This window comes from Marmota marmota, unplaced genomic scaffold (genome assembly GCF_001458135.2).
Source record: "Marmota marmota marmota unplaced genomic scaffold, marMar, whole genome shotgun sequence".
NCBI lineage: Eukaryota > Metazoa > Chordata > Mammalia > Rodentia > Sciuridae > Marmota > Marmota marmota.
Genome location: NW_025999932.1, coordinates 27045058 through 27070602, shown reverse-complemented (window position 1 = coordinate 27070602; position 25545 = coordinate 27045058). Strand labels below are relative to the sequence as shown.

The 25545-nt window shown below is 39.6% G+C and overlaps 1 protein-coding gene and 1 long non-coding RNA gene across 6 annotated transcripts in view; both read right to left on the bottom strand.

Moving 5' to 3' along the window:
- Fry (FRY microtubule binding protein) overlaps window positions 1-25545 on the bottom strand; it is a 376400-nt gene that overhangs the window by 289169 nt on the left and 61686 nt on the right. For 2 of the 5 annotated variants that reach the window (XM_048800790.1, XM_048800793.1), the window contains exon 1: window positions 20573-21007. In XM_048800790.1, the coding sequence (XP_048656747.1) occupies window positions 20573-20777 (205 nt within the window). In that variant the 5' untranslated portion in view covers window positions 20778-21007. Of the gene's footprint in view, window positions 1-20572; window positions 21008-25545 lie in introns of those variants that run through there. The other 3 variants (XM_048800797.1, XM_048800792.1, XM_048800791.1) reach the window with 3 other exon arrangements.
- On the bottom strand, window positions 1754-7836 carry LOC125616115. Its single transcript, XR_007346744.1, has 2 exons — window positions 5658-7836; window positions 1754-4232 (listed from the first exon to the last, which is right to left on the bottom strand). It is a non-coding gene; the product is annotated as an uncharacterized LOC125616115 (long non-coding RNA).

Here is a 25545-nt window from a genome sequence, read left to right as displayed (position 1 = left end):
TCATTTGAGATCTAACTACACACAGGTTGAAAGTGAAAACACAGAAAAAATGTATTTCATGCTTTCTAAAAGACAGCAGGGTAGCTACATAACACAAGACAAAATAGACTTTAAGTCAAGAACTGTTATAAGAGACAAAGAAGGACATCATATGATTGAAAAAGGCTCAATTCACATAAAAGATATTAAGATTATAAGTATATATGCATCAAACATCAGAGTTCCTAAACACTATGAAGCAAACTTTGAGGGAATTGAAGGGAGAAAGAGCTCTACAATAGCGATAGTAGACTTCAGTGGTTATGAGCAAGTTCTAGACCAGCGCTTGACATGTGGTAGTTACTCAAAAAACATTTCCAGAATGAATAAGTGAATGATCTGTTGCATGCTTTTATAAATTACAGTCATGGGAGAAAATGTGCATAAACCATCATAACAATAAAAATTACAAGGATTATTAATAGAAAAATGAAGACCGCATTAGTCAAGGTAATTCTAGACAATAACGGAAAGGTAAAAATTAATATTTAAGAACTTACACATTTTTAAAGGTGTTCAAAAGGATAAATAAGACACATTACACTTCACAGTAGTGTACCTGACTTACATGTTTTTGGGTATATCCACGAACTGACATAGAATGTTAAGAATTCAAATGCGAGTGTAACATAGGTATAAATCATTGCAATGAGAGGCACTGTACCTGCTGTCAGGTGTTACGGGTTATCTAACTCTGAAGACTGAGTAAAACCAGAGCTCTTAGTGCTCTGCTGATAAACCTCACTGAGGTTCATTTCTGAGAAGATTGTTTTAATTTCATCACAGTGAAAGTAGCTACAGGTAGAATAATCCTGATACTGGCCTGAGCCAAAGGACTTTTCCAGGTCACCTGAGTCACCCTTGGAAACTTCAGCATGCATAAACCAACTTCTGGAGACTGGAAACTCCAAGACAAGAAAGTAAGACAAGGTGAGTAAAACTCAAAGGATTTGCACAGCCTTTTCACAAGGCATTAACTACTTCACTCTTGGCAGATAAACCTGGGCCTTTGAAGAAGCTGTTGATGGAAACAAAGAATAGATTCAATCCTTCTGTGACCTAATTAGTGTTGCTGAAATAACAACAAATGTCATTATGCATAAGCAAAAGTGGTAACTCTGAACGTGGCCAGACATCAGGAAACTGGAGCAAAAGTAGAGAATAGGAGGGGAGAGAGAGCCGGGGTAGAAGAAGATGAAGGCCTCCCACTGTCAGGTGAGATGAAGCACCAACTTATGGCAGTATCTTCACACAAAGACCTTTCCAGTGAAACTCCTATAACTGCAACAAACCTTTGTGTCTTTATGTCTTTGTCTCATTTCTTCTCCTCCAATAAAGAGAAAGATAAGATTTCCATTTTACTGATAAAGAACACAATTAGTAGACTTTTGTCTCCCAGATCAAAGAGATTGGGTTCCGACTGATCATTTTAATTTTATTGAAGTTTTCAGATTCACAAATTAAATAGTTTGGTTGTTCTCTAATATATGAGGTTTGAAATTTCTATTAATCGCCACATTGATTCTCTTCTATTTAATAGACATTAGATAAACTACCTTTGAGGAAGTAAAGCAGACTCAGGCATGAATATGTAGCAACAAATTCTACCATTATGTGCAACTATAAAGCACTAATAAAATATGTGGAAAAAAAGAACTCAGACAACAAATTAAACATTTAAGCAACAGCATCGTTTTTGCATGCCTCAGAAAACTTAAAAGTGAATTAATTTCTTTATTCTGAATCAATAAGCATAAATATTACATTTGGAAATAGGCAATACATTAGAAGTTGGGGGCTTAAAACACTTGCAGTTAGTCCAGAAGCATCTTTTACAGACGAGCTAACTGACCTCCAGAAAGGTAAACTGAGGGCCCATGTCACACCTTTAGGGATGGAGCCCGAATAATGAAGGCAACTTCAAAAACAGTCATCATTCGTCTTCAGGAGAAAACACAGCTCACTCTGCAAGTGATTTATCTTTAAAAATGAAGGGAATTTTTACAAGAAAAGGATGTTTGATATTCATAGCTACTTATCTATATTCCTGGCTCCCAGAGTAGATCCCTGACCTAGAGAAGAAGATGACACCATCTCTCTTGGGCTTAAAAGTGGCACCACACCTCAGATGATTAATGTACAAATGCATATTTGATTATGGACATGACAAGTCTGGAAGGCTAGAACTGCCAGGAATAGGTCTGGGAGGAACTGTTATTAAATATTTAAGTAGCACTGATATACAATAGGTATAATTTTTGCCAAACACATAAGTCCTTGCCTGGAGGAGTTTGCTGTCAGCTGTAAAGCTGGTTATTCCGGAGATATACATATGTTGCCTCACTAGGTAAACAATCCATTCCTTACATCAAAGAACTATGGTTTCAATAAACCCTCTTAGGACTAAGGCTTTACACCTGATTATTTGATGCAAAAGTTGTATATACTTGTTACCAAATTAATTCTTTCAGGGGCTAGGGGCTAGCTCAGTGGTAGAATGCTTTCCTAGAATGTGTAAGGCCCTTAATTCAATCCCCGGTATTGAAAAAAAATAAAAAATAAAACTTCTAGGAAATTCACTTGTATTCTCTGACAAGTTCCAAGTCATCTGTTTTTTGTTGAGTCACCTTTCATTCTTCCTCTTTTCTGTATCATGACACAGAGCACAATTCTGCAACAGCAGCATACACAATGACATCAGCAAAAAGGAACGTTTTCATTTTGTAATGTTGAGTTTGCCAAAAAGAAATTGTCCAACAATTTTAGCCAATCTTGTATGTAGGAGCAAGATAAACTAGTAGAGAATACTGACTCAAAGACATTAGGCAACTAGATTAACGTGTGAAGAGCTGACATCAGCTTTCCCAGGCTGCAGTCATTGGGGAAAGAGAAATAGGAAAATGATGCTGCCTTCAACAGAAAATGATATTTTGGGGGGTAGATGCTGAGCAGAGGATATTGTATTTACCGGCACAGAACTTAAAGCAGCTAATAATTTAAGACAAGGATATTGTTCGATGGGGACATATTAAAGCAAGGGTAAAACCATAGGAGTCCAAGTAACAAGGGAATTATAGAGAAAAGAAGAAATTATTAGAACAAAAAAAATGAATGCTAAGGAAGGCTACTGCTTCTCAGGAAATAACTTAGCTCTGTGCATGTTATCAACGGCTAAGACAGGCAATTAAGAGACAGGCAAAATACTCATTTATTCATTCTCTCTTTCATGGGATATGCTGTTTCCTGTTTTCAAGGAAATATCCTGGAGCCTGGGTGGAGAGTAGGGATATCAATACATTTATACAGAATTAAATACCTTCATAGCATGATGTGCAAAGACCCATAAAAAGTGAAGAATACAAGTAAATTATCTGGGGGTGGAGTGTATAGAACAGTTTGTGAGATGAGGTGATATTTGAGCTTAACCTTGAAACTGAACACGAATCAGAGAAAAGCAAGGTGTGCAGCAGAGGAAGTCTCTGTGAAAACACAGGCCAAGGCACGGACAGCATGGAAGATAGTAGCCAGTGGTACAGAGTGGCTTGAGCAATGTGTACAGAGAAGGGTCAGAGCCAGGGCCTGAAGCCTTCCATCCATGCATGGGGTCATGGGTCTTTCATACCCTGCTTAAGAGTGTGTGTGTGGACTTGATTCTGAAGGCAAAGGGGCTTGAAGCTGAAGAGGCACCATCAAAAAGAAAATGCAAGCCAGGACTGGTGGCGCATGCCTGGGATCCCAGCTACTCAGGAGGCTGAGGAAGGAGGACCTCAAGGACAAAGCCAACCTGGGCAACATAGCTAGACCCGATCTCAAAATAAAAAAAGAAAAGGGCTGGGGATATAGCTCAGTGGTAGAGATTCCCTGGGTTCAATCCCCAGTACCAGGGGAAAAAAAAAAAGTTACAGAAATCTCACATTTAATAGAAAAAAAAAATCTATCAGTGGATGAGAAAACTACTTTGGGTATATAGTTCTAGACTCCAGGGGTCCTTGAAATAGTAGAGATTCCTAGGATCAACTATTATTTCCATCCCCCCCTACCCCTTAGAGGAAAGAATCTAGGGTGTATAGGTTGGGTGAATGACTTGCCTGGCTTCACACTTTGCTACTGGAAGAGGGAGAGCGTGTGACAGCTCTGCGGTTGGGGCACCAGCATTTCCTGAGCTCCCACTGTGAGCAGAGATCACTGGACTTCTGCAAGATTAAGGAACAGAAAATTCAGCTATTTTTATTCAAAGAGCTAAGAATTAAGGTAGGAAGACAATAGAAACATGACAAATGGATAATTTATACACTAAAAATGACCCTCTGATCAGTTTTTAGTTTTTGATCAGTAATTAAATTATCTTGCAAAAGGAGCACAGTTAAAGGTGGGGATGTGGCTCAGTGGTACAGCAATTGCCTAGCATACACAAGGCCTGGGTTTGATCCCCAGCACTGCAAAAAAACAAACAAAAAGGAACACAGCTATACTATAATTCAGCTTTTAAAAAGCCACTCTCATTGTGTAACACCTTGCAAATTAATGTGAATTTAGCACAACCTACTCTAGATATTAAAAATATCTAAATATTTAAATATTAAATATCGAGATATTAAAATAACGTGGCACTCTGCTAACTCAGGATGGCCTTACTGTCCTTCTAAGACTGTCCTCTGTTACACTTCATTGGGAGCTTGGAAGCAAAGTTCCAGGGGTTGTCCCAGAACAAACTTTGTCCTCTGTATCTTAGCTAAAAGGGTCACTGTGCCAGCTCAAGTGAATAAAACCATGTTTCTAATAAGAGAAATCCTCTTAAGACAGGAGAAATATGAGTTTTATCCCTCACTAATGAGTGTATCAGAGATTTAACTGACAGAGTTTCTGGAGTGTTCTTTAGTAAGTAAGATGGTCTGAGCCACAAGAACGTAGGGTTATGTTGACCTCCAGCTATAGAACCTCCAGGGCCAGGTTGCTTTGTTTTCTATGTGTGTGTGTGTGTGTGTGTGGTCACAGGGCCTCACACTTGCAAGGCCAGTTCTCTACCACTGAGCTCATCCCTAGCCGCACGGCTTTATTTAAAGTCAAGTTTATTGTATATGAAGAGGAGGGGAAAATGCTCTGAATTCCAACTGCCTCTTGCACAGGAAGCCTTGTTAGACTGTAGAGTTTCTCAAAGAATGAGCTGAAGATAGCCTGTAATCATGACTATTAAAAGTACACCTTTCTAAGCCATCCCCAAGCCTAACGACCCAGTATTTAAAATGTTAACAAGATGTGCAGATGGTTCTCATGTACTCTTGGATAACCACGGGCTTTGGTTTGCATGAGCACAGTGATTAGTGTTGGGTGTGCTATCATAGATCTGAAGAAGGGTTTTTTGGACTAGGAGTTGGAAAGAGCACAATTGCCCTATACAATACAGGGAACAGAAAAGTGAAATTCTGAGGACATTGGGGCAGAGAAATTTGAAAGAATAACTAGGAGAAGGAAAAGATAAGAGAGTCACTATGGTGGCTAGAGGTTGAAGAATAGGATACAATATAAGTGTTGAAAATCTCCAGTGTCGGGGCAGCAGAGAGGGCTTTGCAAGAGCAGGGACATCTATTATCTCAAAATTGTTTGTTTTGAATGAATACCTCATCTCTCCAGATGGCCGGTAGAATCTGCTACACAGACACTTATGTTGAGCTTCATTTGTAGAATCCAGGAGAAAGGCTGAACTTCTTTTCTGAACCCACATAGTATAGAATAGAGACAGTAGAAGATAATGAACAAAATCCACAAATGGCCCCAAAGAGCAAACTAACATCAGCACAAAAAGGAACTTAAGCACAGAGACACCTACACTGAGAAGTTATAGAAATCCTAGGGTTGGCTCTGAGACTTTCTACAGGTACTGAATAGAAGTTTGATCAATTTTTATGTGAATTTTAAGAGCAACTGCTCCCACTAACCTTTGGGTTGTATGAAGTCATGTGAGCTTCTTTTTCTCTACTATTTCTTTTAATATTATTTTTTGCTGTTGTTGTTATTTTGTGGTGCTGGGGATGAAACCCAGGGCCATGAGTGTGCTATGTAAGTACTCTACCACGGAGTTACACATAACAAGAGCACCTGTAATCCCAGCAAAATGGGAGGCTGAGGCAGGAGGAGTGGAAGTTCAAGGTCAGCCTCTACAACTTAGTGAGGCTAAGTTAGTGAGGCTAAGTTAGTGAGGCTAAGTAAGGCTTAGTGAGGCTAATTTTTTATTTGTCAAAAAAAAAAAAAACAAAGGGGCAGGGGATGTGACTCAGTGATAAAGTGCCTCTGAGTTCCATCTTCAGTACCAAAATAAAATAAAGCAAGATAAGCCTTCTGTATTTTCAAACTCTTGTTCTTAGAAGAAACTGGCTATTTTTGAATCTTGCTTTATTTTGAGCTTAAAATCCTTTTTTCAAAAGCAATGATCATTTCTCACATCTCTCTTTTTAGAAGTCTAGAACTTTCAGTTAGACATTTTTTTAAACTGAAGACCACAAAATAATGGGGAATCACATTTTTCAGGGACTTAAGTGAATACTAACAACCTACAAAAGTGAACATTATTTCCCCTAAATGAACAGTGTTTACTTTTCAGTGACAATGCAAGACCTTAGCTGCTCAAAAGCATATTTATGCCAAGTTTCCCATCTCAGTTAATTGCCCTTTTATTCAAGGGGTTTATTGATTGCTTTTTTTCATTAGGGATTTGGTTGTGATCTATATAGAAAAAAACTTTTTTGTTTTACTTAATTACTAAAATATACATTCCTACGCTGCTTTTGGTTACAACTTTTTGTACATGAGGATGGAAAAGGCTTTAGAGAATATTTGATGAATGAGAACTTAAGAATAAAAAGTTATAATTCTTACAGTCTTTCTTCATATTTAACAGATTTTTTCCGTATGTCTCAGTTTCCTCAGTGTGGCACTGGACTAGTCATGACCCTCATTCTGTGAGGACCATGAGCAATTAGTAGACCCTTACCTATCAAAAGAAACATATCAGCCGGTCATGGTGGTGCATCCCTGTAATCCCAGTGGTGTGGGAGGCTGAGGCAGGAGGATTGCAAGTTCAAAGCCAGCCTAAGCAACTTAATAAGGCCCTAAACAACTCAGGGAGACCCTGCCTCTAAATAAAAATACAAAAAAGGGCTGGAGGTGTAGCTCAGCACTCTTGGATTCAATCCCAGTACCAAAAAAATAAAAAAATTTAAAAAAAAAAGAAGAAAAAAAAGAAACATATCTCTAGACCTTTCCCCCCAAAGGAAATGTTTGTATAGGGGCCTGGTTATCTTTTGGATTATATGCCTGAAGAGAGTCATGTTTTCTTGAACTAAAGTTACCTTGAACTAGAATCCCCCCTCTCTCACGGGATGGCTGTTTTCATCAAAGAAACAGACTTTCTCTCTCTTACAGATAGATTGAAAGTAAGACTAGTGAGGTCTGGATGCTGTACTGGGTCACTCCCTGTAAGGGTCTCAGCAGCTGAGAATGACCCGTGTCTTTAAGGCTTCCGCCCTGCATCCACCCACCAGCCTTGCCCACCAGAGTCTGGCGCACAGTGACGGACGTGTGGGTTTCTAATAAGCACAGGCTGTGCCTGGATTGCTGACCTCTGGGACCTGCAGGGATGGCGTGGGTGTCATTTCCTCGTCTCCAGAGTTTCTTAAAGTGAGTTTCTGTGATGACCTCATGAAGTATGATGTCACAGAACATGATGAGAGCCAAGGACACTTGTAGTCTGTAGCTCTTCATCTGTGAAATTAGTGCATTGTATCTGATGCTCTCTAAGATTTCTTTTTTTTTTTTTTTTTTTAAAGAGAGAGGAAAGGGGGAGGGAGGGAGAGAGAGAGAGAGAGAGAGAGAGAGAGAGAGAGAGAGAGAGAGAGAATTTATTTATTTATTTTTAGTTTTTCGGCGGACACAACATCTTTTGTTTGTACGTGGTGCTGAGGATCGAACCCGGGCCGCACGCATGCCAGGCGAGCGCGCTACCGCTTGAGCCACATCCCCAGCCCTCTCTAAGATTTCTTTCAGATCCACAACTCACTATTCTCCAACGCTCTCAGTTATTTTCTCCTGTAAATTCCTCAACAGCCCAACCATCAAGCCCTTTTTGCAGCTTAAGCTGTGAAAAAATTAATAAATGTCTAAGACTCAAAGTTATATCTGTAGGGTTGATAATTAGGCAGAAAAATTAAAATGAGATTTTTGAGGAAAGGCTATCAGTTTTCCAAGATGCCCTGCTACTGATTTAAACAAGGGCAATGTCAAATAGTTCACTGATGTCCAGATTTGGCAAGACCCAAGCTTGAAGAATCCATTCAACTTTTTAAAAAGTGTGCATTTTATACCTCATAATTAATTTAGGAGATTTGACAGTGTTTTGAATTGTTTCCCAAAACTCACATTGAAATTTAAGTGCCATGTGATGGAATTAAGAGGTGATTATGGGGGCTCTGCCCTCATGCAGGGGTTAATACTGTTATCCTGGCATCCAAGTAATGGGCTCCTATTAAAAGGACAAGATTGGCCCGATTCTTCCTCTGTCCCGTGCGTGCTCATTTGCCCTTCTGCCGTATTATGACACAGCATGAAAGCCCTCATCAGAGGCCAGCGCCAGCCTTCTGCACTTCTCAGATTCTGGAGCCATGAGCCACATAAACTGCTATTATTTACAATTTCTCTCCCCTGGGGTATTCTGTTACAGTTACAGAAAACCAGCTACAAATACACTTACATATTCCTTACGAGCTGACTGAGAAGTGCTGACACTTTGGATAAAATTTCATGGCATTTCAAATTCTAGAACTTTTGTTTAAAGTGCCAAGCCACACCACAGTTCTATTATACATCATATAAACAGATGTTATATGTCACTCCATCGAGCAATGAGGAACACACGGCAATATGTCGCGCTGGGATTGTAATTACAGAGCACAGAGGATTAAGGGCTTATAAACACCATGGTTCAGGGCAGGGGCAGAATTCCAGGAAACTGGATAATGAGTATTTTGAGCACACCTTTTACATATTGACCTATTTTATAGTGTTTGTTAATTCCAAACTTCCACATTTAAATGAAATAAAACCATCAATGTACCACTCTACTATAGCTTCTGAGAGAAAGTAGTGGAGTTTGAGTCGTATTTTTCGTCTCCTTCCACACAGTGCATTTCCAAACACAATGAAAGCAACATGCAATGCTGAACTTTTGTCTGAACTTCAAATTCATGGTTAGAAATGTCTACCTCTGTGGTCCAACAACAATGAACTAGATCTATCATTGTTCTAGGGCAGCATGTGCAGGTACCCTGCAAGGAGGTCATTCAAGGAGGAGTGACACTTCAATCTCTCTTTCTTTCTCCTCCCTACCCTGCTCCCACATTCCTATAAAACCTCCATTGGCAGGGAGCTATATGTGAAATTTGTGTTTCTGTTGTTGTTTTGGAGGGTGAAACAGAAACCCTCCATTCTTCCCATCTCGTTTCATTCAATTTTGTGTTAATGCATCATCATTTTCAATGCTTGGAAACTCTCAAAGACTTTTTTTGGGGTGAGGGTGGGCACGTATGGGTAGTAGGGATGTAACCCAGGGGCACATTACCACTTTACATCCCCAGCCCCTTTCGTTTCTTATTTTGAGACAGGGTCTTGCTAAGTTGCTTAGGGTCTTGCTAAGTTGCTAAGGTTGACCTCCAACTTTCGATCCTGCTGCCTCAGCCCCCTGAGTAGCTGGAATTACAGGCATGTACCACTGGGCCTAGCTTCAAAGAGCTTTTTAAAGAGGGAACAATTGCTTATCAAATAAGCAGTGAATCAATTCATGCTTCCCTCCCTTTTTAAACCACCTACGTGACCTTCAGGGAGCTTCCCATTTCCCACAGGCAAGCACCAAACCTCGTTCTGTACCTGCAAGTTATCTTGCCCTGTGTCAATGAACTTTTCAAAATAAAACCATCTCACACATTCCCTGCTGGAGGAGGTGACTGTGGGTGTGGGTGGGTGCTGTATTATTTTAGTTTTACTGGTTTTTGTTTTGTTTTAAAGTTCTCTCTCCTGAATATGCTGGACCATTTCTGGGAGGTTTTTCTCTTACCTACTTTCTGTCTCCCCTGTTGGTACAGACCTTTATGTATTCATTTTTAAGTTGTCTCTGAAGCAAATCATTCTTCAACATTTCCCTTCCTCCTGCCCGCCTATGTTTGCGTATGTGGGAGTGTTTGGTGCAGAAATCAGAAAGTGATTTATTGCTAGTAAAACAGTTTCTATCTTTACTATAAATATTAACTTGAACATGGCTAGGCATAGAGTTTTCAGTCACCTTCAACTTTTGGTTGAAGAACTGAACAGCTTTGGTGTTATCTGAAACAGCAAAGCTCTTTCTAATTTAGCAAAAGTTAGGGAAATGTACAAGGCCAGAACTTTGTGATGTTCTGTCTTCCAAAACTGTATTGCCTTTTGGTTCAATAATTATGTAGGGATTTGTGACATCCTTCTTGAAAGTAATTACACTTCCATAATATTGGAGAATTGCACAGAGTATTTGGTTTGGATGGATATGATGTAATAACAAAAGAAAATACATCTTAGCCTATTTCTGAACAATGCAGTTTCTGCAAAGCACCTGTCTGGTGAATGAAGTTCATTAAGCTTTTTCATTGAACATTTCTATCTCGTAATGGTACTTGTATTGTTACATTATATTTTTATTTTTTTCTTTCTTCACTCAATCTAATTGGCTGCTTTTAACAGATATTGTTAATCTTAAAAATTTTGTCAACAAGCAGAGATAATCCTAGTGTTTTACCCTATGTTGTGAGGAGAGGTTAGAACAGTGACCTTGAGATGGGTAGTCAGGACATTGGCTTTCCTGGTCTGGCTTTTATGGTGGTGAGTGGGGGCCAGGAAGGTCTATATATAATGGAACACAAATCAGGGCACTTTGGGGAGAGAAAAATGGGTTCTTTTTCCACAAGAGAACCCTAGGTTTTGAGGGTGGTAGTTGCTGGATGTAGTGTGGGAGGGACACTGGCTGCTTGGGACTGCCTGGTATAGCTCTCTCCTGCTTCTCACATGCAAAAAAGTAATAGTTAAGGAATAACTATGATCTTTGAGCATTTTTTCCACTTCCTTAAAGTCAATAGTTCTTGACCAGGTGATGAGACAAACATTAGACACACCTTGGTAAATGTGTTCACCTTGAAGGTAGAAGTGTGGTCCTAGTCTAGACTTAACAGAATGAAATCTCCAGGACTACTACCTGTGGAGTCTGCAAAGCTCCTCCAGTAATTTGGATTTGCACAGTTGTTTCTACAACAAATATATGAAAAAATGTTCAACATCTCTAGTAAGTAGAGAAATGCAAACCAAAACTACTCTAAGATTTCATTTTACTCCAGTCAGAATGGCAGTTATCAAGAACACAAGCAACAATAAATGTTGGTGAGGATGGAGGTGGGGGAAAGGCATACTCACACATTGCTGGTGGAACTGCAAATTGGTGCAACCAATCTGGAAAGCAGTATAGAGATTCCTTAGAAATCTTGGAATGGAATCACCATTTGACCCAGCTATCCCACTCCTCAGTCTATACCCAAAAAACAGCATACTACAGTAACACAGCCACTTCAATGTTTATAGCAGCACAATTTGCAAATTCTAAACTGTGGAAGCAACCTAGATGCCCTTCAACAGATGAATAGATAAAAAAAACTGTGGTACATATACACTATGGAGTACTATTCAGCATTCAAAAAATAAAATTATGGCATTTGCAAGTAAATGAATGGAGTTGGAGAATATCATACTAAGTGAAGTAAGCCAATCCCAAAAAACCAAAGGCCAAATGTTCTCTCTGATAAGTGAATGCTGATCCATAATGGGACTGGGTGGGGGCGGGGCGAGGGTACATGGGGAGAATGGAGGAACTTTGCGCAAAGGGGAGGAAGGGTAGGGAGGGGGTATGGGGTGGGAAAGATGGTAGAATGAGATGAATGTCATTACCCTAGGTATATGTACAACTGCACATGTGGTGCGACTACATCATGTACAACCAGAGAAATGAAAATTTGTGCTTCATTTGTGTACAATGAATAGAAATGTATTCTGCTATCATGTATAACTAATTAGTACAAATAAAAAATTTTTAGAACAACCAATGATCTAACTTGGTAAGTTAATTTTCCCTCAGTGATGTGGGGAGGCATCAGAGATCTCAAAAGACTGGAAATCCTTACAGAGTTGGGCCCTAAGCAAGAGACGTTTGACTTATGACTCTTTCTAGTCTGATAGTTGAGAATGAAGAAGAAGGAAAAATTATACAGAGTAAGTCACACCTGCCCCCCCAGCACAGAAACCTCAAAAGAGAACCATTCAGGCCCCTAGGACTTTCCTGTAGGGAAACAGTTCATTGCCAATTATGGCTTTTCTACCAGCTAAGATGGTGTCAGTATTGCCATTAGCAAGGAGGCTTAAATATGGCTCCCAGAGAAGCATAAACACTGAATTGATACATTCTGTCTGCTAGTAAAACATTAGATAGGAAAACAGATTACTGTGTACCTTAATGATTGAATCAGTGAGTCCTTGCACAGTGCTTTGCAAGACAAAATAGTTAAGATTTTTAGATTAGCAATAGTCTTTATCAGGAATACTTTCCATTTATCCTTGGTATGTATTTTTGATACTTAAAATCTAAAAATAATGTTTCTTGAGGTTGTCTCTTTCTTGTCCATAAAAACCAGTTAGACCAACATTCTATCTAGAATCAATTATTCATAAAGATGACTTCAGTCTTTCTGAAGAATCCAGGTGGAAGAGAAGTTATTGAGGATATACCATAGGTAAACCTTATCTAATGATGCAAACACTCACCATCCTGGGCTCCCTCCAAACAGGTGCTTTGAACCAGCAGGATGCTGACAGCCAGCCATTCAGCACCAAGGACGTAAGTTAAAATCCCGACAATACTTTGGCTGCCTTGTAATGCCTAGTCATCTAAAAATGACTATCCATTGTATCTCACTGGATAAGCTCCCACTCCCAAACCCACAGTTTTCTAGATTACAAAGAAAAGATGGTGGTATTATAATTAAATTCTGCAGATAAAGATTCTTTAGGTAATTACTTTCCCCAAATTGTTTAAAGCAAAGAATGTTGCTTTAAACATTTTTTTCCTTAGGTAAATGATGAACTGGTTGGTCATTTTCCTCCCAGACATTTTTTAAAGTGCTCAAAAGGTTATCACTAAAATATGTTGAGTAAATATATAATATATAATTATATGGATGTAAAAATATTTTCATAGTCTAAATGCAAATGTATATTTGGAGCATTATTTAGGAATGGGAGGGGAAAATGTATGGGATCTCTCAAATGTGTATCTTTACTTTAGCTATTGAGTAATGAATGGAAATGAACTGCTTTTAAGTCAGACCTGTTTAAGCACTTAAATCCTGAATTCAGAACCCCGTATGTGAACTATTTTATTTTATATACATTCACACACACACAAACACACACATACACACACACACAACTTATAAAAAGGAGAAAACCTTAAAATTGAGCTATAAATTTAATCTTTTCTTCTTTTACTATCAGTATTTCAGAGGTAAGAAAAAAAAAAAATTTTCTCCTTGCTTATATGCATATAAATCATGCATAGGGCTGGGGATGTGGCTCAAGCGGTAAGCGCTCTCCTGGCATGCGCGGGGCGCTGGGTTCGATCCTCAGCACCACATAAAATAAAATAAAGATGTTGTGTCCACCAAAAACTGAAAAATAAATATTTAAAAATTCTCTCTTTTTCTCTTCTTTTTTTTTTTAAAAAATCATGCACATAAATATCTTATTCACATTTTTTCCCTTAAAAAGTAACCAGACATAATTGCCTCATTAAAATCTGTTTTCTTAGCCAGTAAGAAAATTACACCTGTAATCTCAACGGCTCAGGAGGCTGAGGCAGGAGAATCATGAGTTCAAAGTCAGCCTCAGCAAAAGCAAGGCACTAAGCAACTTAATGAGACCCTGTCTCTAAATAAAAAAATACAAAATAGGGCTGGGGATGTGGCTTAGTGGTCAAGTGCCCCTGAGTTCAATCCCTGATACCCTCAAAAAAATCTGTTTTCTTTTTATAAAAGAAAATGTAAAACAAAAACTCAGTTTCCCTTATAATAAACTTGTCTAATAGATACAAATAAACGGGGTACCTATTTTTGTTTTATCAGTATCTTTCAATTAAAACTTCCACAAATAAATAATTTGAAATCCAAATAATGCATTGATTTTAAGGTTTCTGAGGTCTAAATTCTCACTATTTCAGTAGATTTATTTCAAGAATTTATTTATATCCTTGTATATAGTCTGCTTTTTAAAGTCACAAAGGCAAACCAATTATTATCCCATTCCAAGTTTTTAGGACCAAATTTCCAAAAGAAAGGTTTTTAAACAGATAAAATTATATTAAATATTAAATACACAAAGTACAGATGTAAGTTTATTAAAAAACAGTATTATTATTTCTGACACCGTACAATCTTTAGAGGCTTCACATGACAATATCTTAAATTTAATGATTCACATTGGGAAAATACATGTATAGTTACTACAATGAAGACTTTTCATGTCATACTTTCTAATGAGAAAATTCAATTCAATGAGTCTATTAGTGTGCTACACAGAATTTTATATCAAGAGAGGATTTGATTTGTACTTTGGATAACTTTCAAACCATGAAGATTTGTAAAAGTGTTAGGAGTGTATCCAACAACCACTCATCAGAAGAAAAATTACTATTATGAAAAACCAAACCTTCAATACCACCAAAGAAAGAAAATAACACAGTGAAGCTCAGTTGTGTATTATTTTGTAATCATGCATTATATCATTTGGGCTTAACACAGCCTGTGAAAATACTGTTTACATTCCAATTCCAAAGGTGAAGAAACAGGTTTTGAGAGATGAACTGACATGTCCCAGGTTACAAGTTTAGTCAGATGGAGAATTAGAACCTGAACCCATTTCTTCAGCAACTATTGATTTGGGGAAATTCTTGGGCTGAAGTCCTATCATGAGAGCAAAGTTTCCAACTCTTGCCTGTGAGGCCCCTTTGGCTATGGCCCCAGGCACAGCATGGGAAGTGGTTCTTTAAGGAAGTTATGGTACCAGATGGACAGGGGTGTGGCTGGTGGGGTGGTTGTGACACATTTCTCCTCGCACTCAGGACATCTTCTATCTTGCCTAACTACTTAGCCCTTAAGCACCTACCATATGCAAAATGCTCTGGGTGGGTGTTGAGGGGAATACCATGGTGAATGAGACATGGCTTCAGTCATCACAGTGTAACCACGGGACCTATGATAATGGGGACACAATTGTAGGGAGCACTCTTTTCACATCAAGTGTTTATGGAGGTCCTAACCAAGTTATACATGGCCTTGTAGACCTCACTGAAACATCACCAAATGCACCAATCAGCAGGGTTCTGGGTTGATGCAATTCTAATAGAGAACAAATAGAAGGTGAATATCCCTTATCTAAAATGCTTGGAACCAGAGGTGTTTTGGGTTTTGTGGAATACTTACATAAGCATAATGAATTGTCTTGGGGATGGGACCCGAGGCTAAACATAAAATTCAAATTCAAATTGAAAAAGTCAATTCAGTTGTTTATTTCATTTATACCGTATTCACAGAACCTGAAGGTAAGTATATACAGTATTTTTAGTGTGCCTGGGTTTTGACTGACCATCACATGAGGTCAAGTGTGGAATTTTCCATTTGAGCCCTCTGTCAGTGTCTGATTTTGTAGCATCTTGAATTTGAGGTATGTGGATTAGAAATGTGTGACCTGTACTTCAGGGAGCACGCCTAACCAATGTGCCTTTCACTGTGCCTGTCACACAGTGAAGGAATTCAGAAGGGAACATAGACCTGATGCCTATCTTCACGGTCTTCTGGGCCAAGCTCATTTACTTATAAGAAAGGCCAGAAAGCATCTGGCTGCCATTGTTCTTACAACTACCCTGTGTTTCTAGCAAATCATGACACTCAGCAAGGAAAGGAATAAAGCAGTTTTACTTTAGAAATACTCCAAATCCATTTAATGATAAAAAAGCATAATTTTAAGTAAGCTACTTTTTAAGATTGTGGATTAAAGCAAAAATAGCTTGCTTTTGAAACAGAATTGGGACTAAAATATAAGAAACAATGTTAGCCTACATGCCGGAGTCTCTGTCCGGCAAATGTGGCTGGACTTCCCTCCTCCTCTTGCCTGTGAGCATCCTCACTGTAATGCCCTCTGACTAAGTGACAAGGAAGTAACTCAAATTGTCTGTTTCCTCCGAGCAGATGGCTCCTTGTTTTTCACAACATATGATTGTAAAATCAGTAGGATATTTTAAGAACCCGCTGAACAAACACACCAACTTGTTTACCTAAAAGTGCTGAATGAACAACCCATTCCACCTGGCCCCTGCACCCCACTTTCTTCCAGACGAAGGTTGAGATGCTGTAACTCACTCTACCATGCTATTGGTGAGGTTTCTCCAAGGGAATACAAAATGTTAGTCTTTGATGTTTTCAGGTCAATATGATTTTTAAATGTACTGGTTTTCTTTTGTAAGATTCATGGCTGTGACGATGGGGTTCATCCATTCCTTTATTCTAGAGGCATTTATTGAGTTGTGCCATACGCAAGGTACCCTGCTAGGCAAGTTCTTTCCAATCTGCCTAGACTTGAAACTAAGTGACTTTCACTGTCTCCCCAAAGTCTAGAATAATTCCTGGCATCCAGTAGAATCCTAATACATTTTTCAATGAATGAATAACACACTGAGACAAGCCATCCAAGTATTTCCCCCACGGGGAATTCATATTGTGATAAAAAGCAGTATAAAGACCTTCACCCTTGGCAATTATTATCTGCCCACTAATTATTTCCAGGATAGTTATTTTCAGATAGCTTCACAGGAAATCAGTTAATTAACCACCAGATGTTGAATGGACACTTACTTTGTGCAATTCTCCCTTCTTAGACAACTGGGCCATTCAAGGGAGTGAGATATAGTCTCTGTTTCCAAAGAGCTTCTACATGAACATAAAGTTAATAATATAATACAGTACTGAGTCCAAGAAGGTTGTTGGCATCCAGAAGAACTAAAAAGAGGTCATAGGAACAATCTCGGGCAATTACAGATGGATGACTGGGATTGGGCCTTCAAGCCCACATGGAGAATGAAAGAAAGGGCATAATAGGAATATAGACGTGTTGTGTGTGTGTGTGTGTGTGTGTGTGTGTGTGTGTTAGAAGGTGAGGGGAGAATGGCATGAACAGAGTAAGGAAGAAGGCAGAGCACAAAAGGATGCCAAGAGTTCACTGCATTTAGTGCAATTTGAGTCAACTGGATAACTTTATTGAAGGAATACTATGTACCAGCCATTGTAAGAGGTAGTAGATATACAATGGTTAACAAGACTGATATGGTCCCTGGATGGCTAGCCAGCAGAAGATACAGATGAGTAAACAGACGATTACAATACAGTGTGATAAGTGCTGTGGTAGGGAAAGTCCAGGTGTTATGAGAAGGACATAGATTGGACCAGTAAAGAAGAGGAAGTCGGGAAAGTTCTTGGAAGAAAAGATCTGAAATTGACACCTGAAGTCAAAGTAGAAATTAGGAGGAAATGTGAAGGTAGCTTGTACGGCATCTACCCTAGAAGAGCGAGCATGAAGGGCCCCGGGATCTGAAGCTGGCGGAGCTTGCTGAGCACAGTGGGAAGGAGAGCTGGGGAAGGGGCCGCGGACAGAAGCAGTGGACAGATTTGGCATCTCTCATTTCCCAAGGATCTTGGACTTTATCCTAAAAGCAGTGGTGACCCTGAGGAATCTTAAACAAGGGAATGAAACAAACAGGCCTTTTAGGTAGATAGCTATCTGCAGTGTGACATGTCCCCGAGAGGGGAAATGGATGACAAGAACAAAAGAAAAATATGGAGTTCTTGAAGGTGTATCCCCAACACAATGCAAGAGCTAAATGAAGAATGAGTGAATGAATGAATGAATGAATGAATGAAATAATCAACCAATCAATCATTTAGAGCAGAACTGAAAATATGAGACTTGAGGTGGAGGTAAAATTTGTCTGTGTGCACATAAGGGTGGAGGGAAACACTGGAACACTGATGTGTCCTCAGCTCTTGCATCTCAACAGACAAATGATCACAACAGGTGACAGTGGAGTGTGGCGGTACAGTGGAAGCTGCTTGAATATTGGAGTCCAGAGACCTGGCCCAAGCCTTAGTTTGGCCATTTATTAATTGTGAGATGCAACTTAATTTCTTGGACCCTCAGGCCCCACATCTATTATGCCTGCTTTTTTCTTATACAACAGCAGAGCAGCATCACACTCTGTGTATGCTTCTGTTTGCAGGAGGAACATGGGATCTGGGCCAGGATCAGCAGCCCATTGGCGTTTCTGATTCATCCACCATAAAAAGCAGCTAGTGCAACTTGCATGACAGTGGTATTGTGGTTTAGTTGAAAGGAACTAGTAGTCAGTGTTGATCAAACTGGGCAGGTGACTCTCTTGTCCGTGGAAAGCCTGGCAGTGAAGTGAAAGAGGTGGGGGAAGGATAGGAAGAATCCATCTGCAGCTGTTTCCAATGAAAGCACTGGGGACAGAAACAAATGGCACAGCTGGAGCCTGGGAGTCGGTGAGGGGGCCAAGGGCAGCTGGAGGGGGCTGAGGGACAGACACTGTCTACACTAGGACTCAGCTCCCCAAAGCTCACTGCCCTTTCATGAGTTCATCTTACCAAACTAATGTTGCCAACACAAGATCTTAGAAAGCAGAACTTAGGCAAGGTCGAAGCCAAGAGGCCTTCTCACAGATTTGGGCTGTAGCTAACAGCCCAGGGCCAGATGACTTATGGAAAGAGAGGACAAGGGCGGGAATCATGGGTGCAGGAGTGGTGTCCTCCTTGGATCTGGAGATTTGGAAAGAGGAGAAGCCTGCTTGGAGTATGAAGTGGAGAAATGCAGGAAGAATTATAATGTACATGGATCCAAGCATGTTAAACCAACAAATGGGGGGGGGGGGGTGATGTGGACAGAAGGTGAAGAACAGCCCTGTGAGAAGGTTCTGGAAGTAGGGCTAGTGAACCAACCTAGAAATATTTTTTGCCATGGGTTTCAGAAAACAGGGCAGGTCTGCATTCCTTGGTACCCTCAGGAGATCGAAGAGATGAGGCCCAAAGTTACTTTCACTGTGAACACTGAAGTCCCCCTCCTTCCAGCGTCTCCCATCTCATCCCCTGCCACTTCCCCAAACTCTCCTGTAAGTTCACACCATCTGGTCCATCCTAGGCAGAGAGTTGCTTTTTCTCTGCCGAAAAGTTGGACACAGGGCAACATCAGTGAACCAAGAAGAAATCCATTAAAACAACAGCTTCCTTAAGAAATGTGGCTTTCAGTTTGTGGACTGCAGTCCCAAGTCTCTCCGTCATCTTCATCAGATGATTCCATAGAGTTTTTATGAAACGATAGCTGAGGGGCTGGGGTTGTGGCTCAGTGGCAAAGTGCTTGCCTTGCACATGTGAAGCACTGGGTTTGATCCTCAGCACCACATAAAAATATAAACAAAATAAAGATACTGTGTCCCTCTATAACTTAAAAAAAAATTTAAAAACCCAATAGTTGACTAAATTATTTTCTATCAACACAGAGTCATCCCTCCACAGTTGGCTCTCATCTATCCTCTGCAAATCAATCAATCAACCACCACAAAAAGGCCACTTCCAGTTTTTCCTGGAAATTCCAATGCAAGGGGTCGTGAAATCAAGTTGACTAAATAATTCATTCTCTGCAGTGACAGCTGAAATGGCTTGGCCAGGGATCAGGGTCACTGGTTATCTTGTGCTCTCTACACACCAATAATAATCCATCCAAGAACATCTAAGGCAGACATCAGAGTCTCTTCATCAAGACTGAAATCCGTGTGTCTCCTGTTCCCTAATACATTTCACCATCCACATTGTTTAATTGAGCCTTTTACTACAAACGGTTTTAGGCTCTGATGCTAGACAGGAATTTGAAGCATGCATTGGAGTATTTAATGGCATTAATTTCTGGTGCTCACGGATTTCTGATGCTAACTTCACGCCACAATCCAATAATCTTGCAAAATAAAGAAAATACCAGAACATGAAATGCAACACAGAATTCTCCAGCACCGCACGCAAAGTAGTTCCCTGTCATGCTGATGCTGACGAGTCATAACATACTTGCCTATATACAGATCCTTAGATGTCACAATCAATTAAGAAAATAAAAGGAAGAATAAGATAGGCACTTCCAGATTGAAGAACTGCTCTAACTTTTCCAATCCAACGCATTTATTTGGCAACCGAAAGCTCTTCAATACATCCCAAGTTAATTTTAAACTCTCATCTAATTATGACAGATGATATGTAGTCCTTGGTGTGTGGTTTCATTTTAATCGGAAGGCATAAATTTAAATGATTCCTACCTGGAAATATGGACGGTCTCTTTTTGGGGCGCCTCAGGTGAAAGGGTTCCAAGTTCTTAATGTTTCTTTGAAGTTTTCCTCTAATGTCATTTCCTATGAGTAGTTCAGGTGGCAGGCTGCTCCGTCTGGATGATTTATGATCATTTTGAGATGAATTTAGTTTGTTCTTCGTTCTGGAATATAAATTGCTGTCATCAACTGCCATCGTAGTAGATTCATTGGAGACTCGGAACAAAATTCCCAAAAGCCAAACCCAGAGGCAGCCTCTGCCACAGCCTCCTCTGCCCAGACTCGGAGGTTCTCATGCTTTCCCTGGCACTTGTTTGGGAAGCTTAGCAAGTTGATGGGCGTGGACTGGAACAGGTGTAGAATTACTAAGTAGCCACTCCTCTCAACAGTTAATAGCACAGGGGAGAAAGATCCCCCCAAAATCATTAGGTACAGAAGACTGGGGAATCTGAACAGAGGTAACACACACATCCGTGCTTTTGTGGATGGCAATAAAAGTGGTGTCATGCTTCTAGTATGAAATACCTGTCTTAATGGTGCAATAAATTAAAAAAAATAAATAAAAGCAACCACAACTCACTATTTAAGAATGAATGCCAGTGCAAATTGTGAGACTGGTTTTTGTTACTTCTTAAACTCTTATTGGAGATTTTGAACCATTTGAGGAAGCATTTTTTTACATTCTCTTCTATCTTTGTGTTTCAAACCACATACATACAAATGTCCTTTTTTATTCTTATCTGGCCAGCAGCCAAGGAGCTGGCTGGAAGAGGGAGATGAGAGATGGCGGGTGATGACCAGGAAGGAACCGGTTGTGGGTGTGTGTCAGGCAGCAGTGCTGGGAACCCAGGATTGCGCTGGCCCACCCTCCCATCCTGTGCTCCACCTGGCAGATGGCTTCTCCAGAAGTTCACCCTGCCTGGCAGAGGGGCTGGAGGTCTAGAAAACAGGCGTTCACTGCTGACAGGATGAGGGCCCCCATGCAAGAGATTAAAAAAATAATAAATGCTGTTATCCTGTGGGGAAGTTGCGTAGCTTCCAGCTAAAATGGTCAGTTGGTTTGGTGGTCTCAGAAGAACCAGCTTCCTGCTTGACCTGGGCACATATTTTCTTTCTTTTCCTTTTTTGTGTCCTTTATTTCCTTCTCCCTTGCTCTATGGTATGTGGCAATGTCCTACATGAATTTAGTTTGTTCTTCGTTTTCTTAACTGACTGCAGAAATCATAATTCTATCATTTATCTTCCCCAGCCATGCCCCAGGGCTGTGTCCAGGCAGTCTCTCTCCAGGGGGCGGGCACGAGCACACACACACACACACACACACACACACACACCCCTCTCCTGCTGTCTGGCTGAGTGTGAGTCAGAAGATAAAGAAGATGAGATCTGTCTTTTCCCAGTGCTGGGGATCAGCAGACACATATATTTTATTGTAAAGGATTTGTGTGTTGTTTTAGAAATCACTGTTTATTTGTGTTTCCTGGATGCAAAGCAGCTTGTATTAAATTAAAATGTGAGAGCTGGATCTCTTTACCTAGTCAAAGACACATTGCTGTGCTAACAGAAGTTTTATTCTCTATCTTCCTTACGTCCTTTCAGCAACAGGTCTTCAAAGTAGGACATTTTCTGAAGAGAAAAGCATGTTTTTACGAATAGGTCCTGATTAGAATTGCTATGATAATTTAGCAATCATTTTCATATTAGATCATTAGGTTATTATTTTTTTAACCAATTCTGAGAATCACCTGTATTGGTCCCTCCCAGGACTTAGAACTACTTTGTCCAACTGAAATGTATCATGAACTTCTAAAACCAAACAAGTGACTTGCATACCACCATTTTTTCAAAGCCCAGGAGACTGCTTGAAACTCCTTTACCTTATTGAAAATATATTTTTCTTCTAGTAAAAAAAATAAAGAGTAGAGCACTTAAGAAAGTTTGAGGTAATGACTTTATAGGGAAAAAAAATACATTCCCATACCTAAACCCCAAGAACTGTGTTTAATTTTTCAAACACATAACAAGGTAGAGTCTTAGGGCATAAAAGGCTAGACGCCAAAAAGGAGAAATGTGGCAACAGTCAGGCACATTGTTCAGTGACTTTCTTTCCCAATCCACAGTATTATCATAAGGCTAAATAAGAGCATATATGAGATGAAATAGAAGTCTCTTAGGAAAAGTATTATCACACATAGAGTGTGCATCAGTTACATCTGTATTTTGTGCACATATAATTTAGCTTCTGTCTTTAAGAGGCTGCTGGAAGCACAGAGTGAAGTACCTGTGCATCTGGAACGCTTCGTAATAACAGCTGTCATTCACCACATGCTTAATGGCAGCCAGGTCCTATGCTAAGCCTTTGGCATGCATTATCTCACTGATTCCTCCTAAACCCTGTTTTATAGATGGGTGCACTGAGACACAGAATCAAACATCTAGGAATTGGCAGGAATGGATGGAGAGAAATTAAACACAAGATTTTATTTGACTATAAAACTCTTGTTCAAGTTTATGCTTTAAACTGCACCAATATACTACTTGTTAGATGTGCATGACATCTACAGGGAATTAAAAATCCTTCTCTGGTTTCCTAAAACGATTCTTAACCGCAGCAACTGTAACTAGGACTTCCCTGTGTAAGGGAGCTGTCAGAGGGCTTTGAGGTACCTGGAATGAAAGTGGAAAAAGGCAAAAGGAGAACTCAGAACTCTGTAGGTGTGTACCAGAAAGTAATTGCTTTAATAGTAAACGCTCCATGTTAAGGCTTTTCATATTAGAATACACTTTTATATAACAGCATTATATTTTCCTGAGATTTAGATTACCTACACTATTTTGGAGGTAATTTTAGTGCCCTGATCCTCTAAAAATTAAATGATGTAAGAGAGGGTCAGAGGGATTCATGAGGTGCACTCAATCCCTCTCCTGTCCAATGCAATTCCCCCTCAAAAGGAATATAAATCAGATAGGAATCTAGTTCATTTAAAATATTTCCTAAAGAGAAAAGTAAGGAAAGTTTGAATTCACTATTATTAAAAAGTTAGGGTTATATAAACAAAGAATAATTTTTATTCATTCAAAAGTGGCATTAAGTCTATGAAAAAAAGTAAAGCAAACCATCCTTTAAAAATATTTAAATTGGCTGCAACATGAATAGCAATCAACCAGAGAAAATTCAGCTTTCTTTGGTCTTAACAAGAGTATTCATCGGTTGCAATGTTAAGTCTGCCTTCCCTCTTTATAGTAACAGCCAAAAGGAATTTCACTCTTTTTCCAGACAGTCAGAAATCTGAGCTTAGAGGTACCTTATCATTAACAGCATAATTAAGTAACTATAAGTGTATAATTAGACATTTTCTATTTTAATAAGCATTGTGTTTTAAAGGTGTCCATTCTCCTATAAGTTCAATAAATTGATCTCTTTTGAAATGCTCTTATTTCTATCCTTTGAGAAGCTGTGTATTTTATATTGAACAATGTTGTCCTCCCGTGGCATTTTATTCTTCCCATAGTGAGACATTATCTTGTTTCTCTTAGAATGTTCAGCCCATCAAAGACATTTCTTGAGTTTGTAGCTATGGATTCCTGTGTGTGGGTAGCTAGTACAGAGAATTTCTCAATTATTTTGCTTTTTTATTGAGAGAGAGACAGCTGCAACTGTATTGAAAATGATACAACTTCACAATTGTAGACTTCTTTCTCATTGTCACCTTTACAGAAATGATCCACCCATGGAAGTTTCAGATCTGTTGGGATTCACCAAATTAGCTTCTGAATTTTGATCTGACCCATATGTGATGCACATCGGCAAATATTTCTTATTTTTTTAACTATTTATTCAGTTAAACTATTTATTTATTTATTTAACTATTTAAACAGAGACAGCCTATTATCCAGTGGGTTTGCCATCAGAAGAAAATAATAGTATAAAATGTCAGAATGATGAATATCATCAAGTTGGGCAGTTCAATGGATTTCTGTCTCTGAAAGGTTGCCAGCCACCTCTTATTGGCTGCATAACTTTTCTTAGTATGGGTAACAATGCCTCTAGCAATATCTGTGGTGTGTTTATGGCCAAGGACAGCTTTCCTCAGTTCCTAAAAACATCATTAAGATGTTCAGTACTTATCTCATTGGCTTTCAATAGCAGTGAACACTAATGACTAGGGCTTCCCTCTTAAAATTCTCTGCTCCTTTGGCTCTCCATAATACTATCATTGTGTGTGTTTCTTCCTCTGTTTTGGGTCCCTTCTGCTCAGGTTCTTCAGGGGCTCCTTAGAAGTATCTTTTCCTCCTATCCTGTTTTTGGCAAGCCTATAATGAGCATCTACTATGCGTCTGACACCATGCTAAGTTCAATGTCTGGACTCGGGAATCTCTTCATCTAGGAAGGAAGCAGACCTATAATAAACAAGTTACTACAGCACAGGGTGACCAGTCTGTGCAAAGGTGACACTGCACATTTACTTGTTACTTTTTCCTGATAGACAGGAGATGGGAACAAAAAGGTTCTCAGAGAAGGACTGAGTTCACAAGGCAGATGAGGGGGTCTTGTGCACAGGTACTAGGCTGTGACAAGCACTAATGTCCACAGATGGCAAGAAGTTGCCCTCCGTGTCCACAGGCTCCACATCCACAGACCCAGCCAGCTGTGGATGGAAATTTTTTTCCAGTGGCATCTGCACTGAACATGTACAGACTTTTCCTTGCCATTATTCCTGACACAATGCAGTATGATAATTATTTACACAGCACTTACATGCATCAGGTATTACAAGTCATCTATAGATGTTTTAAAGCATCTGACAGGATGTGCACAGGATCTATGCAGGTTCTGTGCCAAATTATATAAGGGACCGAGCATTTGTGGATTTTGGGATCTGTGGGGGTCCTCAAGCCAAACACATACAGATACTGAGGATCCACTATACAGCAATCCTCCGTCTTCGGGGGGGGGGGGGGGG